Source organism: Trachurus japonicus, chromosome 24 (genome assembly GCF_045865225.1).
Source record: "Trachurus japonicus isolate A0001 chromosome 24, Traja_1.0".
Lineage (NCBI taxonomy): Eukaryota > Metazoa > Chordata > Actinopteri > Carangiformes > Carangidae > Trachurus > Trachurus japonicus.
Genome location: NC_140930.1, coordinates 16,575,101 through 16,595,528, shown reverse-complemented (window position 1 = coordinate 16,595,528; position 20,428 = coordinate 16,575,101). Strand labels below are relative to the sequence as shown.

The 20,428-nt window shown below is 39.3% G+C and overlaps 1 protein-coding gene across 1 annotated transcript in view; it reads left to right on the top strand.

Moving 5' to 3' along the window:
* fig4a (FIG4 phosphoinositide 5-phosphatase a) overlaps positions 1–16,171 on the top strand; it is a 46,931-nt gene extending 30,760 nt beyond the window's left edge. The window contains exons 21-24 of the mRNA XM_085770317.1: positions 120–318; positions 7,025–7,107; positions 9,148–9,222; positions 15,090–16,171. Coding sequence (XP_085626443.1) covers positions 120–318; positions 7,025–7,107; positions 9,148–9,222; positions 15,090–15,267 — 535 coding nt within the window. The 3' untranslated portion in view covers positions 15,268–16,171. The remainder of the gene's footprint in view (positions 1–119; positions 319–7,024; positions 7,108–9,147; positions 9,223–15,089) is intronic.
* Positions 16,172–20,428: the final 4,257 nt, after the last annotated feature.

Here is a 20,428-nt window from a genome sequence, read left to right as displayed (position 1 = left end):
GGTAAATGTGTTTTTCCTGATCACTCATGTTTTCCTTAAAGAATGGTACACATTTTACAAAATCTACCAACTTATGAGCACAACTGTATTTAATTTAATGTCTGTGCATGTGTCGGCAGCAACAAGAGCAGTAAGGAGGAGACGCTGCTCCAGAGGAAGACTGCAGCCAGCGCACCCCCACCCCCGAGCGAGGAAGCCATCTCCAGCACGTCGGAGGACGACTCGGAGGAGGACCGTGACGACGACGGCTCCGTGTCCCAGCGCTCCACCCCGATCAAACTGCTAACAGAGTCTGGAGAGAGCACCCGCACACAGGAGGTATGAAAACACAAGTAAAACAAAATCAAAATCACCTCAGAGCATCTGTTTAATAGGGAGGAGGAACAGAATCCTGTCAAATAAGACTCTATAATGAGTCAAGGTTATGTAAGCACCTCTCAGGACCTCAGGAAAATGTCATTACATTTTAGGCTGTGATCATGCCACCTGCTTGTATTTTAGGCCTCGGAAGCATTTTTCTTTCCAATTTGAGTATGTCACCCTGATTGTTTTTTTTTCTCCTCTCCACCCACCGCCCTGAGTCTCCCACAAGAAATCAAGAAATTAGTTGTGTGTTTCTGTTTGCGTCAGACAGAAGAAAAAACATCAGTCTCATTAGTGTAGCCTTGTGTTAATGCTGTTCTCAGGGCGATTAGATAATAGAAGGTCCCTTATGCCGTTATTTCTTTCTTTCTTTACCTCTAGTTCTTGATCTAGCCTCAGTTATCCTCAACAGTAGATCTGCTCTTATGTAAAATATTAAAGCTAAAATCCATATTCTTTTATAAATGTGCAATTTTATCCATCTGTCTGGTGGCTATTACTGAGATTTGTGCAGGTTTTGCTCCGTTTTACTGCTTCACTTTCTAAATCCACTAACTGGCAGCCTAGAGCACGAGGGGGGAGTTGACTAGTAACTAAATTAAAGTAATTCAGTTTTGATCTCTATTGCGTCTTTCTGTCTTGACTTTTGAATGCTTTTGTATAAAACGGAGAAAGTGTTCAACATGTAAAGCATCATTCTGAAATGTAAGCTTTCTTTCTGAAATCTCCCTGTCCTCTCTGGAGGTTCGCATAAAGCACATAATGTATCCTGTGTACAGCATGATCAGGATTTTTGTGGGAATTTATAGCATTGCTTGTTGTGGTGTCTTATATGCACTTGTGTTACTTTAATGGGAAGAGTAGCAGTAATTTTGTCTGTGGCTTCGTCCTCTAAGGCCCAGGTATCATTAAAACCTGTATGTAGGACAGGTGCTATGGGATTTGTCTGATTTTAGGGCATCAGGGGATATGTGGTCACCTGCAGGTGTCATGGTCGCTGTGATTCTTTTTTGATTGCTCACTTAATCTCCTCTTTGGTTTTCTTGCTCAGCTTTTGATGTTTACATTGAAATGTTATTTATGGGAAAAGATTTACTCTATGCTTTAATTTATTGTCAAAGCTAAAGATGTATTATTTGCTGTAAAAATGAACACAGTAATATCACCACTATTCTTTTTTTTTTCTTTTTTTTTACATGCATTTACTGTAACACACATTCTGCTTTATGGACCTTTGGCCCGATCCATAGTTGGATTCAGTTGCCGGAAACTAATCGACTCACGGTTTCAAGCTAAACCGTCTCTGCTAACATTAAGGTCACCACTTGGATGGAGATGGACCTTCATATTATTATTTGAGCACCTTTCACTTTAGCACATAAATGCAGAGAAGCCTTTGGTGGTTTTTGGATAATGTATAATTAAGTTACATTTGCGTAAAGCAGTATATTTGTTATTTTGAACAAATAGAAATGTGCAATTATTTTGAGATTAATCGTGATTAAGTATTTTACAACAGCCCTTATTATAATTACAGCCATAATTACTTAATTTGCTTCAGATATCAGTGATTGTGTTGTGAAAATCTGGTATAGTGTACGTTGTGGCGTGTTATTGATCTGGTGAGTAAAAGTCAAATATTTACTCTACCATTTTAGGTCTGTTTTAATCTCCACCAGCTGCTTAGAGACATATCTGGCCTCTGACCAGATAATTAGCCACTGTGTTCATTAACTAGACATTAGCACCTTGGCTGCTCCGGCTAGAAACTAGGTTGATGAGAGTGAGCCCAACAGTAAAGTTGCAGCTGCAAAACGTAAATAGTGAGTTAGAAGACATTGAAACTCACCTCTATGGGCGCCTTCTTTCACATTACACATGGTTGCTTGATCTATTGTTGAAATACGTATACAGAGTTTTCCTTAAGTCTTTTACTTAAACTTCGTAAAAAAACACACACAAAAAAACATGCATGCACTGCTATGCCGAGACCCCCTGTGACTCAGAGAAGCCACGGAGGAATCTGAAACTTCTTCCAGCCCTTAGTCAACATGAGGGTGAGTAGATAATGAGCGAAATATCATTCTAGGGTGAACTATTCCTTTAAATCTCATGGAGCAAAGTAGGGAAAAAAACGGTTGACTCAAAATGCTCTTCTTGACATCATGGTGTAACCAGCCACAGATAAGATGTGAGATGTTGCTTTCTTAAGTGGCACATTTCATTTTATAGCTCACCACACGCTGTCATTTAGTATATGTAGCGTACAGTGCAGGGGTGACGAGTCTCCAGGGTCAATCATCACTATACTGGTATCTATTTCATGCCCCAGGTGGACTGTTGTCACGTTTGCATCTCCCATTAACCCAGATTCAGTAGCACAGCTGAGAGAGGGAGCACATCAATCAGAACAGGTAGTAGGTCAGTGTGTCAAGAGGATCAGTCGGAAACACCAGGTAATGGCTTCCTCTCTGGATGTGTCAGTTGATAAGAACTGTCTTAAAGGTGCAAAAGGGGGAGCGAGTCCTGCACTTTGCCCTTTTGTCCTAATTTTCCATCAGTCGTCTCATTCAGAAACGATTTGAAAAGTCTATGGACACGGTCCTGAGTGCTGGTAGGCAGTCGTCATCCAACCAAGCAGATTAGTTGAAGAATTACAAACAATCTCCCAAAACACCAGGGGATTGTGGGTAAATCAGTTCTTGTATGCCTCAGATGGTGTCAAGTCTTTGCTTGGCATCACTTGAAGGCTCGTTCAGCTCTTGCTGTTCAAACAAAATCCACTTCAGCACTTTGATGGAGGGACTTCTTCTTCAGTGACGATGGCAGTGACATTGTTCCACTGTGGGAAATATGGGTCCCATATTTTTAATTTACTTCAAATGCAAAATTTAACACAATACCTGTACATAAGCTAAAATCAAAACAAGAAGAGACATTACATTCATTTTTATTTTTTCAAAAAGAAGTGATGTATCTGTTGCCACATACGGGAAGGTTTAATAATGTTTTTTATCAATTTGTTTTGTGTGACAAAGACAAAATCTATGAGTTTTGGATGACTGCCAGTAAAAATGAAATAGAACTGTCGATAGTGAGAGTTAACATTATGTACATCCTGTGACTACTACTGATTTTCCACATGTCTGGTGAGACTCATGATCTTGTGTACTTGACCTAGTAATTTCTGATTTTCCAATTTTAGTTCTTTGGAAGCAGCTTGTGTTCAGTTCACATTAACACATGAGTATTTAATACGCCCTCATCAAAGGAATAGTCAATCGGAAAATGCATTATAGGGACCGTGAGTAAAAGAGCTGCCCTTCCTTTATCCGGATGTCACTGCCATTCAGGACCTTAAGGCTCATTATTTAACATGTTACATAAATTATAGTACACAAGTAATTATTTTACTGTATGTGGTGGTACATGATACAGTCATTTCATTGTCAAACAGACACCATGATTTTCCCCTGCATCAAGTCTTTAAGCTAATTGGTGTGTTGCTTTGACACAAATAGATGAGAGTGGTATCCATCTTCTTGTGAACACTTAGCCAAAATGTTGGCAAGAAGGCCTCTTTAAAAAAAATTAAATCTAATTTGTATGGAAAATGATTTTCTTAAAAAAAAAACCTGTGGACTGGGAGTGGTACTTCCAATTTTAAGTTTTTTAAGGAATAAAACCATTTTGCTCCCATCTGCATGGTTTGCCAGCCAGAATTTGGTACATTGCAACTGTCATTCGTCACTGAGACGGTTGATAAAAACACTTATAACTGGCCTCATGATTTTACACAAAGACAAAAAATTGTTTTGCCAAGTATAATATTTCAAAAATCCAGTTTTGCTTCATGTAAAATGAGGAGTTTTCAAAGGACCGTTTTTGATTCTCTCCCCACTCCTGCTCCATCCATCTCTTTCCTCTTCTGATTTATGATGTATTTTCCATAGGCCCCCTCTTCTCTATCTTCTCGGGGCCTTGAGCACTGAGCCGATCATGAATATTTCGAGCTGGACAGCTAGCTCACGTGTTGGGTGCACACTCTCACTCGCGTGCGTCTCGTGTCGCTGGCTCCCAGCCTGTCCCTGAGAATGGATTGCCAGGGTGCCGGCACAACACAAAACTGCTGAAATATTTAAACATCAGATCATTACCACGTTTGCCATGTAATTACACATTCTCATTTCATATTCCTCCTCGATACAGGCATACGTGCACCTGCTTAAACATGGATAGATTTGCAATGCGTGTGGGTGTATGTTGCTGTGCTGTGTATGTTTACACACTCGTCTGTGCTCTAGACACCATATGTGTGTATGTTGCATGTGTGTGTAATCTTGGAAGTGTTTTTATGATGCTGTGTGTGTGTGTGCGTGCGTGCGTGCGTGCGTGTGCATTCATAGCGGCTGTTTTATAGAGATGGTCGTGGAACACCGTCATTTGTTTTCCCCTCCCCGCATTGCAGATCAATACAAATTCAGTGAAAATTCAATTCATTATGTCGAGGGTATCGCTGCAGCTTTAGAAGAATGGCACCACTGACTGCTTTAAGGCCACTAATGGGCATGCCGTTACATAACAGCTTCATAGAAAGTCATAAAACACACATCCAGGTTTCACAGAACGTCTGTCCAAGAAGTCATTTTCCAATGGGGCGTCGTGTACAGTAGCTCACTGGGTTGAGCAGTCGCCCCTATATACAGAGGCTACTGTATAGTCCTTGCCTTTCGAATCCCCTGGCGGCCCTTTGCTGCCTGTCATTCCACCTCTTCCCATGCCTTCCCATTTCTTGTCTGTCTCTGACTATCCTATCAATTAAAGGTATAGAAGCCCAAAAAGAAAAAGAAAAGTGTCTCAAGGCCTTCTAAATAACTTAGATGAGTCTTCAACTATGAGCCATGACATCCAGAGCAGGAGAGAATGACAATGTACACTATGAGACAAAACAGATAAACATTTACAGACACTACTGTACAGTATATTGCCTTCATCAGTGGTGTCTGAGGCTGTGGTTAGTTTCCCTATACCCAGCTGCATGACTAATGTATCGCAATAGACATCAGATATATATATTAAAAGAAACACCAAAAACACAACAACAGGGTAATTTTCCTTTGAAGTTGTTCTCCAAATTAATTTCTATGATATCCACATTGATGTAAAGGGGTTTCTCTCTTTTTTTTCTCCATGTTTGAAGCTGCAGTGTTCAGATCATGCTCAGTTGTTGAGAAACGGTCCCACACACGCGCCTGCCAAGAAAACACTCACGACCACAACATGACACCATCCCCACAATCTCACACCAAGACACAAGGCAAGACGGATTCACACTGTTTACATGAGATTCATCAGACTAGAAAATGTTTACCCACCAATTCAGCTGTCTGGTGGCGGTGAGCACGTGTCCACTGGAGCCACAGCATCTCGTCCTCAGCTCACAGCAGTGGTACTGTGATGCGTCATACTCGGCTTCAAGGTTGAACAGGTCATCGTCTTGTGCACCACCGTTGAACGGAGCAGTTTTTTGGATCAACATCAGCCTTGTGCTTGGTAGGAACCTTGGTAGGTTTAGCAGTGAGGACGAAGGGCGAAAAACCTAATAAAATATATATTTCCACATGAAGATAACAGGCAAAGCTGAATAAAAATAACTTAAGTAATGAATATGTATACAGTATAGTTTGGTCTTATTGTGGCTTGAAAAACTTAACAATATATCATAACATGCCCTGATGAGGAAATAATTCATTTCTAATCATAACGTGGTCTCATGATACATGACCCCCTATTACAGTATAAATATTGTTTCCTTTTTTCTTGCTTTATGTTGAAGAAATTAATCCTTGTTAGGCCACATTCATTTGATTGATTAATATATTTTCTATTGAAAATGCAGTATTTTTGTTTTTCTATTACTTCATATAGTGTGCAGTAGTGTTTTTTCTTTTACCAGAACAGAGCACTAATGATTTGGTTGTTATTTTGTTATTATCATGACTTGATTTAGCCAATGATTATTTTTGACTGATAATTTGTCCGTAATTACAAACTTTTTTTTTAATGTTGCTGATTTAATAATCTTCTACTATCTTTCTTGATGAATTAGAGATACAGGTTCCCATTACCTTTTTTTGGTATTAATTAATTGCATGCGGTTATTTTAGTTTTATTTAACATGACATTATGAATTTCTTTTTCTTCTTTCTCTTTCTCTTTTGAATCTGTCATCTTGAACCGATCTGACCTTTTTAATCTGATATCCTGTTTATTATTTTTGTCCTATCTCCACTTACTGTGGACACGGTGTGCAGAGACCCCAGGAGGGCACCACCCTTGCACATGAAACCACCTCATCAGACACCAGCAATCAAATTACATTCAAAGTTGCTTAGTTTACACTGCTTTGGCCACTCTAATTAGTGATTTCGTTGTAGAGAAGCAACTGAACCTGATGACCTGAGTCACAGCTACTTGATTTGCTGGATCCGGCTGTTAACAAGGAAGCCTTATCTGCTAAAGTGTGCCACTTTGAATAATTCTTAACGGTGCATTTGAGGTCATGGTTAAAACTCTTTTATTAAAGCTGTTTGTGTGTTTCTCCGGCTCACACATGGAGCTGCAGTTTGAGTTTCTGACCTGTCCTCTCTGACCTCCTCAGGAGCAGCAGCAGGTAGTGAAGGAGCCATATGGACTCAATCTGGGCAAGTTTCCTGCGGAAAAAGACCTGCTCATTTATGAAAGGTAATATGACACATACATGCACATTATGTATTATGTCCATATTTAAAAAAAAAAAAAAGGCACATACTAGAACATTTGGACCAGTGTGCATGGGCATTTTGGTCTTTAAAGGGATAAGAAAGGTAATAATGCATGTCCGATAAATTTAGTAACATGTGATTTTTTTTTTTCGACAGGTGTTTAGTCAAAGACCAAAGCATTGGACATTTAAATTAAATGTCATGTTGACGATGGTCCTAAATAAAAAGTTTAGGAGTCACCACAGTTATCACAAGGCAGCACATACTGTGCTGTATTTCAAATATATGATCCACACCACATGTACACAAATTTAGTGTATGTATTGTGTGATTAAATGAGGGAGGTGAGTAATAGATGCTGTAACTCAGAGAAAGTAATACAGACATCATGCACACAACTCTAACTTTAAGTCACACTCAAGCAAACGCCCACAAAGAAAAAGGCCCAGACATCTTGTCCAACTACCACTGTACCACTGTTTAAACTGGTCCTGAGGAAAATGCTTCCTTTTTATTGTTATTGACAACGCACCCAATGCCCAAGATGGAGAGGGAAGGCACAGACAGTCGGTGTCAGCAGCCCCCTCAGGGTGATATCGGTCATTTTGCAAAAAGGGGACATTGTCAACTCTACCCTGCTGTGTGCATCACACATCTGACCTCACTGCTCTTTGTCCACCTCAGCCTTCCCTCAGCCCTGAGTTTTTCGTTTTGTCTCTGTTCTTTCTGTTTCATTTTGTCCGTTCTCACCGTATGCTACCGAACATGTTGATGAGCCACAGTGAATAGCCCTTATCAGGCTCTGAGACTGAACACAACTATCTGTTCTTTGGATCCCAACTGCTGATGTGATACAGTGTGAAGCTTGAATAGCTTTTTGCTCCCATGCAGCTGTCCTAAACCCACAGAGGAGGATAACTGCTCCACTGTGTTATTCCAGTGGCAAATGTTCAGTCATGTCTATTAAAGCACTATTTACTTTTTAGTCTTAATTAAATGTGGCCTGATTCACTGTCTGGGCCATTTGTTTCAAATGAAACCACAGAAACTAAATGAGAATAACATTTTTTTTTTTAATATTCAATAAACTTGCATGCAACATGTAAACCCTTTTTTTTCTACAATTCGTTACGTGACTTTTCTTTCCTAGATTGCTTCTATAAAAACATTCAGTTATGCAAGATAAACAGTCATGTGTGACTGTCTTTATGCCTTTAATTATCTTGTGATGCCTCAGAGTTATCCTGGGAGTCACATTTAGACTACAAAAAATGTTGTTTTTACAACTACTAAAATATCTCTACAATTCTGAATCTCTGTCAACTCAAAGAGAATCACTGAAAGCAGCATTTTTGATTCACATTAGTATCAACCATGCCTGTGTTTGATACTGGTTGTCTGCCCTACAATGGAAAGCATGCTACATACAGTATGTATGACTTTTAATCTCAGATTCGTATCTCATCAGACTTTGATATCAGGCACAGTTTTGAGGCGACAAAAACAAACAAACAAACCCCAACTGCAATGAAGAATGTTGTTCATATCCTCCCACTGTAGTGGCACATTATGAAAATGAAACTGCATTCATTATTGAGGCAAGATTTTTGGAACAGCTCCAAAGATGTTAGCTGCAGCCATACACGCCACTAATCATTGCATTAATATTAAAAATCCTAAGCAAGAGCCAGAGGGGAACTCTCAACTTCTCCTCATTGTTGTGACTTTAAAAAAAAATTACCTGTGGGAAAACTTGAGATTTGATGATGACGTGCTCTGAACATTGTAGTTCTCACCAGAGATGTTCAAGAGATGTTCATCTCTGAAAAATGTGTGTGAAAGAACAGACAACATGAACCTGCAATTTTTTGAGAGCCAATTTCGCTCTGTTAATTGCTCCTCAGATGATGAAGACTGCAACAGGAAGGAAGCAACAAAGATAGCCACGTGTACATTATTGGATTATTCTGCAGTAATGTGTTTAATTTTGTTCTATGTTTTTCTTTTCTTTTTCCTGCAGGTTTGCACATCTGGGTGAGAGCCAGCACAAAGTGGAGAGAACTGAACACATAAATCTGGTGAACATCATCTGTTTGTGAGTAAAACATGTGACACATTCACCCAAACACAGAGAGAGAGAGAAAAACATATGTACCCAAACCCAATAATCCTCACTCACGTCACGTGTAATGTTGAGCACTACGATGCAATATTGGTTTAACGTTCTAATCCGAACCCTTTTAAATACCACTCAACATTTCCAGCAGCCTTGGGACAAGTGAATACAGTTGATCGAGCTAAGTGGCCTCAAGGGAGGCTTCTAGCTGTGAACAGTTTAATCTTCATCTCTTGTAACCAGCCACTCTTTCTTCACTTCTTGTCACCCCTGCTGTTTCCCAGTCTGTCCATCCACGACCCAGCAAGTCACTGAGATTGTGTTTTTTTGTTTTTGTTTTTTTTACCTCATAAAATCAATATTCAACCACATGACAGGAGGCAATATGGAGCCACAATGACACCTGAGCATTTTTCCTCATTGTCTTTCACTCTTTTTGTCCAGCTCCAACCTGCTCTCACTCTGTTACACCCACACAAAGACACTAAATAAAATAGGAAATGGTTTAAAACATAACATGGGGCGGTGTTTAGCTCAGTTGGTAGAGCACCCGCCCCAAGTGTTGAGGCTATAGTCCTCACTGCAGGCGACCCCGGTTCGAATCCAGCACCGAGCGGCCCTATCTCTGCCTCCCATTTCCTGTCTCTCTCTGAACTATCCTGTCAATTAAAGGTGAAAAAGCCCCTAGAAAATATATGTATATATATATTAGGGCTGGGACTCGATTAAAAAAATTATTCGAATTAATTAGAGGCTTTGTAATTAATTAATCGTTTTAATCGCATATAAATATTTGACCTGAGAACAGTGAGAAGCATTTTTTTTCACATGGATTTTAGTATACCATAATGACTGAATACATAAGCTTAAGCATTCAAGGTGGTACTTAACCAAGACCAACAGACTAGGGATGCAAATTATCGATTAATTCACCTAAAATTGCCTTGCCTTGCCTTGCCTAATCGATATTTGGTATACAGATTAAATGGTCTTTCCTTCCAATACACTATGATGATTACTGTAGTATTTAACTAGGCTACTTAAATCACAGTAGCATAAACTGATTTGTTGAACTCAGCCTGATGTAAACATTAATAAAACTCAGTAACCAATCACACAGCAGCTCCATGTTGTCCCTGTGTGATGTTCAGGGACAGGTCAGGACAGTCTGAAGACAGACAGCTCTGAGGGTGTAGTCCTATCATAATGAGATGAGCTGCACCTGTGACAGTGACAGGTCATAGATATAGCGCTGCAGCTGAGCAATTAGCGCTATATAGCGCATTTAGCGTGCGCCCGTGTCTGTGTATCTATGTGCAGGCAGAGATCAGAGATGGTGTTTTAACATGCTAGCGTTTCACCAGCTCTCATCTCTGCCAGTCAGCCTCTCAAACTGCCGCCTCTCTCGCGTGCGGGCGCACCGCACGTAGACACACATGAGAAAAAAAAATATATATTTTTTTTTTTTGATAAGTGCAATTAAAATGCGTTAATTTTTTTTAACGCGTTAATTTTTGTGTAATTAATTAATCGTAATTAATGCGTTAAAGTCCCGGCCCTAAGATATATACAGTATATACATATATATATACAAAGGGAGGCAGGCAAGCCCAGCAGTCCCCATGCACTGCCCCCTTTGCTACTGTTGCAGCACAACTGTCTCTCAGGTTAAAGAGACTCAAGCGTTGTTATTTATAGATTACACTCAGATATGATGGCAGTTTTATACTTTGCAGAGATCAAACAAACAAGACATGTTGTAATAATGTGTTGCCTTTGGATAGAACTAGACTAGCTCTTTTCAGTCTCTGAGCTAAGCAAAGCTAACCAGCTGCTGACTGTAGCTTTATAATTAATGAGCTGATACAACAGTCGTATTGATCTGATCTTCTCATCTAAATCTGCCAGAAAGCTAATAAACACATTTCCCAGTATACTATATCAAAGACTCTGGTGTAATGTCTGATTTAGTGCATTGCAAAATAATACACAGGACATTGATTTGCCCACCACAACATTAGCACATACAGTAGTAATGAGGAGGCAAGAAAATATAAAGGACGTTTGTTTGTTTGTTTGGTCCAATTTTGACATATCAATAAAGGCCAATGTGCAAACGAGCAAAGGAAGGGAAAGTATTTGTAAAGTATTCTTATTTTTGTCATGAGGCAAGCAACAAAAATATTGGACACAAGAATAGTGTCCTGAAAACTCAGTACTTCCTTCTGGGGAAAGAAAAAAAAAAGTATAACCAGCCTACTCAGGAAAAATAACCCTCTGAACCCCACTCAAGATGAGAGATGCTTGAAGGCTGTTCACGGTGAGGCACGAGAGGAAACAGAAGGGCTGTTTTATTGTTTTGCTCTAAAAATACATTCAGGTCGCCAGACTGAGTTTACAGTTTCGCTGTGTGCATCATGGGCTGGAGACTAAAATTGCAGAAATGATACATCAACAGGATGGAAAAATGGTAGATAGAGGACAAAAATATATCCACGTGGCGATGTTTTGCTTCATCTCGTGCTGCACTTTGCTGTCTGAGAGCACAGGTTAGAGAGGGAGAGGGAGTGCAGGTGAATAAAAAAGGATTTCATTGTTGATCAAGAGGACCATGAGTTGACGGTTTTCATAGTTTTGACTGCAAATTAAAATATGATATTATGAAGAGGACATGTTAAACAGGTCAGTTTTACCTCATAAGAAAAATAATAACACTAATCCCCAAAGAGTTTTAGCATTCGGAGGGTTTTGGTTTGGAACACAGAATCGTCCTTTAGGTGCTTTTTGTAAACTTAAAGGAATAGTTCACCAAAAAATGAAATTCATTCGTACAGTAGTCCAACAAAAACTTTATATGAGAGTAATACTGTAGCTCCAGACACAAAAACGTCCATAAAACTACACAAAAAGCCTCTAATATTCCTCCTTACTGCTCGTCCACTGCAATCCAAGTCTCCTGGAGGGATATAGTCCAGAGTTTACTCGAAACAACATCATTTAGGACATTTTTACAGCCTAAAACAGTCCTGTTTTTGGTGAACTATTGCTTTAATGAGAAGAAACTTCCGTCCATTTAAGGATGATCCAATGATCAATGTTTTTATTGAGTTGAAGAGCTATTTAGTGACTTGTTACCCAGGACAGGTTCAGGACGTCCTTTGTATCTGCTACAAGTTTTATGATGAACATTGTCGCCAGCTGCCTTTGTTGTCGATGACTACGTTGATCTGATGCATCTGGTGCTGATGTTGATCTGTTGATGTTGTTCACTAGGTAAGTAGTTCGACCGAGGATTGTGGAGCTTAGAATCCATGAATTTGTTGATGTTGATGCTACATATCGTATTGTACAGTATCGTGTCGCATTGCGTTATATCGTAGTGTCGTATTGTACAGTATCAAATCATTTAATGTCCAATCAAGAGACACCTGAGCTAAATGTAGTGTCTGAATCCTTACGTCAGAGTGATATTTCCGTCATTCCTTTTTAATACTTTTTCAAAAGCTTTTTTGAGGGTCTAAGTGCTTATTTCTGGCAGTGTATGTTGGATGTAACGCAGAGATATATTTTGTAGCCTCTGAGTGCTTCGCCTTTTTCGAGGGAACACAAGATTGGCACATAACTTGCACTTTTTTTCTTTTTTTGTACATTTTGATCAAGGAAAAAGACATACCATTTTTTGCCCAGGTTGTTAAACGTCACTCAAAGATGACCGGTATACAAGAACAGGGAACCTTCAGTCAGCAGGGGACCTTAACATCTTTTCATCCATGCTCGCTTTGCATCTCACCTTGTCCACCTATATATCTTCCACTCCCGGTCATTAGTCCATTCATCCGTTGCGGTCGTCCTCATGTTAGGTCTACAGGGTCCGGCAGGTGTGTCTGTTGTGTAACAGTGCTATTCTAAGATGCTGTTACAACACACCAAGCATGTTTCCACTGACAGGAAAGTCTGTCACCTCCCTCTGTGCAGTTCCTCTATTGACCCACCAGGCAAAGGCAGAATTTACTCAACTGGTGGAGATAAAAGCAGAAAGGATGTGAACATTGTGCAGATTCCCGTCAAGAAGAATTAGTGCTGTGTGGTGATTTATTTTTGCCCTATGTTATAATTAATGTAGACTTGAGGAACTATGCAGGATTTTCAGCTTAACTATGCTACATTTTTACCTTAATTAAACAGCTTTGAAGTAGTTGTGATGGTTTAATAAATGACATGTTACTTGTTACGAGGGAGAATGGAGGCTCTCTGCCTTCCACCCAGCGTCTCTTGGCTGAAAAACAACTTTGCGAGATCAGTGTGTCCCAGCTCTCGTCCTGTGCACTGATTATTAACGATTATCGATTCAAGTTTGATTATTGCCAATTATTGTTTTTCCATTTGCCAGTAACAGTAAACCAAAATACACTACAAACTTATTGCACCGATTACTTCACTTCTTTTTCATTGTGTTAGACCTCACTGCACCTTCGATTTGTTTAGTGTAGATGTAACTTCCAAATTATGATTTTGTAAATGTATTGTATTTATTTATTTTTGTTTTAGATGTAGTCTTCAAGGTAAAAAAAAAAAAAGAATGTCAACATTTGCAAATAAAAGTCCATAGTTTGAGTTTTTTTTCCTACACATCAAAGATGCAGCTTGGGAACTTTAAAAATGTAACACAACAAAATAATCATTTGTCAACATTGGTCCCATGCCATCGATCCTAAAGCTAAAGTTCACAGTCTCCAGTGGCTGGAGGAGTCACTGGTGTGTATTCCCTGGTTTGTGTTACGATGAAAAAAACGCAATAACAATTGATTTTTGGAAATGTAATAATCGACTCATAATCATCCATACAATGATTGCGATTAATCAATAATCGATTTTTTTCACCACCCCTACTGTGAACAGGAGAAAGTATAAAGTTTTCTTCTACCAGGTTTGAAGTAGAGCAGAGTGAAGTCCTGAAACTGGGCGACAGTGAATGAATGTAATTTGTTCCTCATTGTGGATGAGGCGCAAATTGAACAATGTTCTGGCACAGAAACACAGTACTCTACTTCCCTTCTGCTCAGATGCTTGAGTAGATCTTGGCAGTCCCAAAGTGGATTTCCATCCACCTGTTTTTAATGTGCACTTTTAGTTGATGCCTGAAAAGAATTCCCCCGAATACCTCAAATGTCACAAAAAGGTTCAACCTGTCCATTAAACATAACAAACCTGTGTGATGTTCTCAGCCTCTCTTCGGCTGTGTGTTGGTGTCCCTTGGACTTTGGTTGCTTTAATTTGCATTAAACCCTTAGCTGAAGTCTCCAATGATGACACTCACTGAAGTCATGATTCATCTCAAGGCTTCCTCGAGCTGTCACAGCCTCTTGAGCCAGTCACCAAGGAGCTGCATCTGTAATGCAGCCATGTGTCTGAGCAGCTTCTCACTGGGGCCTCAGCTGCTGCTGAACTGGCTGACTGAATGGATGACCAGGCAAGCACACCGTTGATAATGCCCCCTTAAGATGATGAGACATGCTTTGGAGTGAAGCTTCTGCGAAAAATATGAGTAATTCCTTTGTAAAAAGCCCCATCTGTGCTATCCTATTTTGTTTCCATTAACGGCCCTCTTTATGCCCTGCTCTCCCCGGTAGTGTTTTAAGGTCTTAGTTGGATTAAAAACAATTTTCCATTCCTTGGTGCACTTTTTGATTATCTTGTGATAACTATAGATAGCAATATTTTTCCCCTGATGTTAAAATAATTGAACTTCACGGCTTGTTTCTCCACCACCACTTGAGTCATCGAAAATGAATTCTCCGCTACACCCACCATTCCTAACATGCCTCTTCCTCCTTCTGTCTTCTCAGAGAGCCGGTGTCCTGCTTCACCGAGGACAGCATCTACGCCGTGTGTCCTCCACAGGCGGACAGGGACACCCGAGACGTGTTCGAGAGCCACGTGTTGACCGGTCAGGGCCAGGTGAGGGCGCTGTGCCGGGAAGACATGCTGATGTACAGGGAGTACGTCAAAAACAGGTACATGTGAGGCACAGCTGACACGAACTGGATCTTCTGTTACCACTCTGAGTGTTGAAGATGATCAGCTGATGTCTAGTGACACATTCCGACTTTTCCGACATTTTGCTTCAACTACCCACCTCTTTAAATGTTTGTTATTGCTACTACAAGAAGACTTTCCAAAATGAAGATAATGGTTCACGAGCAACTCAAATGTCCTGTATTTGGACTAAACCTTTTCTTTTGTAATGAATCAGTGGACGTTTTAAAGCGACAAATCTAATCCAGTTTTGTTTTTTACTCATTCAGACTTGCCTTCAATGGCTGCCTTTAAGGATTCTTTTTATTTTTTCTTTTGTGTTATTTTCCATTAATTACATTTTTAATTGCAAATCTTTTTTAAACAAAGTTTATTTAACTGTATATACCTTTCAAAAATGTCAATTGTTTTTGACTCTTAAATGATGGAACCATTGGAAAGATTGTAAAAGGTCCAAACACTGCAATGACTACTTCTTTAAAAATCCACCTCTGATCTACGAGGAGTTTAGATTGTCTTTTTATTCATTGTGTTAAATCATTTTCGTATCATATGAGACTCTAAAATCTGCTTTAAAAAGTGCCAATATGAGTATGTGTTAGTTTTTTTGTTTGTTTTTTTACTTCAGTGAGAAACAGTGTTTCACAGTATTACATAATGCAAGTCAAGTCATCAAGACATGTACTGTCAATGTCAATCTTCTTCTTTCTTTAAGCTTATATTTGGACTGCATAGATTGAAACCTGGATTTTTTAAACCTAAATCAGCAGATAAAATAATGACTGATAGCTTGATATTAAGGGTTTTATGAAACCTTAAAACTGCACCCTGAATTTGAAATGTCAGCTTGTTGTTGTGTATAATGCTTCTAAATTAAACATTTATTTATTAACAGGGTGTGAGAGGTTTGATTGCTGTTGCCTTGAAGCAAGCAAGTCATTTTTCCCTCTCTTTGCATTTCTACCTGTCTGCCGGAGCTTTGTGCTTTTCCGCTCTTTTGTTAATGCAAAAATCGAATCATGCCTCTGTAATTGTTTTTTGTTCCTCCCATCCCTCCTGTACTGTCAGCTACTCTTTCTCTCAGTCCTTTTCCACCCATTATGCCTCCTGTTCACTTTCCTTCTGTCAATCACACTTTTCTGTTTCCTTCACCCCCCCCCTGCCTCTTAGTGCTCAGCTTTCACCCACAAGTGTCAGAAAATGTTAATGTAATGAAGACTCCCTTTCTAGCAGTACACATACACATTCAGCTGCGGCGCTGGCTGACCACCGGTCTCTGCATCAGTGCCTCGTGAGCCTGAGGAGGGTGGGCGAGCAGGGGAGGGTTGCTCCAGCATGTGATGTGATGGCAAATGGCAGGGGAATTAAAGAAAACCTGTGTTTCACTGTATTTTAAAGCAAATAAGGAGGAGAGGAGGCCACCCCGCCCCCCCAACACACACACTCACTCACTCACTATCATTATACAATAATATCATTATATGGGAGGTGTTGAGAGTGCACTACAGATATCTAGTGATAGCACATGTCACTTAAAGTGGTAGAAGAGCACACAGGCACTTGAAATTGGTTTCTCAGAAGTTGTTTTGTTTCGCCTTTGAGAATTCGTGCTATGAATGTGAAAAACCAACAAGGGTCAGTCAGCTGTCCATAAAGGAATTGCAGGTGGTTACAGGAAAAGATTAGTTGAAATTTCGTGGTACTTCTAGTCTCAGAGACTTGCTTACACCACACACAAGGACACTGCTTCTATTGTTTCTCATGTATTGTTGCCATCACCTCGAAGGTTTACATGTCTTCACCAAGATTTTTTTTTTTATATAAAATTCTGCTCAGATATGGTTGAAAAGGGGAGAAAACCTTGCATCAGTAGAAAAAGAGTCTGTATTCTAATGCTGGCAGAGAAACTGACTGCACTGAGGTCAGCTTTTTATGACTTAAACAACAAATAACTAAAGGTACAGAAGGCCTTCTGGTATTATAGACATACTGTACTGTACTGAGTGCAACTCCACCAAAGTGAACCTCAAAAACACAAGATATTCAGTTTGTATTTCATCATTTTCACTTGTCCCCTGACTCAACTTGACAGGTTATGTGTGGCTTCCAATATGACCTCTTAAAGTGCAGATCTATAATTAACATAACATATTTACATGACTTTGAATCCTGGGGACCTTCCTAATTTTGGCCCCAAGATTGAAAAAGAACAAGTTCCCATTGTTATATTTACCTCTACCGTATTACTTCTATTTTCTATTTTAGTTTTATGTGGAAACCTAAATGTACTAAAAATCTGGACAAACACTGAACTGCTTCATTTTATTTTGATTTAACTTCTTTGTATTTTCATCTCAAAACAATTGTATTTGAAGAGATCACTCCTAAAAATGTCAGATTATACCTTAAAAAACTCACCATGTGTCATTTTTAGGGTTACTTACTGTTCAAATCCTCAAAAAGAGAAGACAATAGCGAAGACATGAGCACAGTGTCCTCAATGATGGCCCTGCTGGTATGCATGAAACAATTTTTTATTTTTATTTTCATTTTTAAGGCATCTTCATGAACCATCACCCATGTTTACAGCCAGTGCTTAATTTTGAACCCAGTGAATTCATTTAATTTGAGCCATTGGCCGTGAGCAAGTTTTTAGCAGATGCGAGTATCATACTGCAAAATCGAGGTCAAGATGACATCTGTGGCAAGGCAGTTATAGTATAGGGTCGGTCAAACACATTTACCAGATTATGTGATCGTTTCCTCCATGACTTCTTTGTGAGTGGTGATCTTATTTTGTATTTCGAGAGCGATATAGTGGGCTTAATGTTATAGTGCTGTGAACTACTTCTCTTGTCCGAAGTAGGTCAAGTAAGTGAGTAAATTATAGTGTTACGTCTTCGCAATAAATATGTCTCTGTTATGTCTCTGTTTAGGTGTCACAGTTATATTTCTCACACCGTGTTCTCCCTACCTCCACCTCCACCTCTTACTTCCTTATCTGAATTTCTTAACATTTGGCACAAACGTTCTCCATGCTTCAACTGACTAGATGTTGGTGGTCAAGATAACTGTTGACCATACGAAACATGTTTTTGACCATATCTCAAGAATTCAAACACCAAAGATCCTGCGCAGCAATGGTTGGGGCCGGGCAATTTGAAAGTGAAAGTTCCAAAGCTGGGATTTGTTATGAATTTTCAAAGTTTTGAAATTCAGAGGCTTGCTGTAACACCACCATCAGGACTAATTTGTGTTTCCAGTTGTGGATGTCTGGCATGGGACTGGACCTTTGTGAAAAGTATGGGTAGATTTCTCATATGGAAAGGTTTTAATACCAACAACCATCCTCTATTTCACTGACCTAATTGTCAGTTGGAAATGTCACATGTTTGACTATAGTCAGTCACCTGTGTGCAAGACAGCAGCTGTTAGTGTGTAAAGGCAGATTTCAAACAGCTGTCAAAAATTCAGTTATTAAGACAAAAATCTGAAAATACACGACCTGCATCTACAATAGACAGCATGGAGATGTTGGTAATTAGTTTTTAACATTGATTTATTGGCTCCAGAGTGAAAAACATCTGAACACATACAAGGATTTTTTTCTTAAATCAGTTTTATTTATATTCCTACAAATTGAAAATACACTTTATACCTTTTATTGAATTGAAGTCTATTACTATATGAACCTAAACAGCCATCGGATGTAAAGCATGTGCCTGCAAGGTGGTAATAATTGCTATCTAAAATCAATCGATATATGGCCCATACTTTACCATCATTAGTTATTCAAATTTCCTTTGTCTCCTCTCCATTGTTAATGGCCATTTTTTCAGTTTAATTGATGACATGCTCAGTTTATCCTCTGTAATATAAAAGGGCATTCTTACATTGAAGGATGAGTCACAGAGCTTGTGTGCTTGTATGCAAGCACGTGATAGCATCTGTGCACTCTTGAAAATAAGAGCACTGCTGTCTGTGTTTGCAGACAGGAGTTAGGGTCTGTTTCCCGAAAGAGGCTGTTTTGAAGGGAAAAAGAGGTCTTTTATGCAAGGGCTGTGTTTTTCTAATGCTTTTGTGTTCCTGATGGCAGGTGTCTCATTACACAAACATGGATATGGGAGAAGAAATGCATCTAGTCACTGACATTTTTTGGCATCTGTTTTAGTAATCCTCACAGAAATAGAATAAAGACTGATGTTGTTGGCTACATCACAGCCGTTTCTATTTAGATGAAAATACAACTAGTTTAGTTAGGACTAAAAATACATGTCAAAATCATACTTGATTGTTTCTGATGACAGACCGGTGTGTTTGTTGGGTATCTGCCTAGGTCTTTGACATGAGTCACTAGGCACTTCATGTGACCGCTTAGCTTATGAATGAAGACAACCCCCTCTCCAGCTCCTGGTCCACTGACAAAAGGTGGCCCAACAGCTGTTGCCTGGAAACCAAAACTGGTTACCATATTGCTATGCTGCTCTGTATCTTTCTCCTGACATTTCATCCATTGTTATATGGTATTAAATTACTGAAGTTTAAGGCAACAGACAGTTTTGGACATCATATAATTTATATTCTAAGATACAGGATTCAGTTTTAGTCTTAAGAAGAAAAAAAAAGGTTGAGATTTATTGACAAATCAAGGTCTAAACACTAAACAGTGACTAAAACTGTGAGCAGATTTGATCATGTTTGAATCAAAGTCATATTCCACGTGTTGTATCACATTTTCATCTTTTCAGGGGTCACTATGGACTAATTGTAGGCTGCCGAAATACATGTACAAGTCAAAATAGGAGGTAAATGTCAGTAAACCCAAGAAAAATGATAAAAGAGATTCAAAACTTTTCCACCAGTGAGAAAGGAGTGGTGATTATTACAAAGGAGTAACAGTAGTACTGTGGGTACCTAATGGGTATAACATGTTTGTTCCAGGTGGACATCATTTACTGAATATAATGAACCACAGCCTATAGTGAGTTGTGGTGTGGGTCTTTAACTTGTTGCAGGTACATTTAGTGTTTAGAGACAGATCAAACTGAGCTGGATATGTTTCTGCAGGCTGAAAGACAACTTGCTATGGAAACAGAGAAGTGGATGATGTGAGTTGTTCAGAATGACTTCTACCATCATCTTCAGTGAG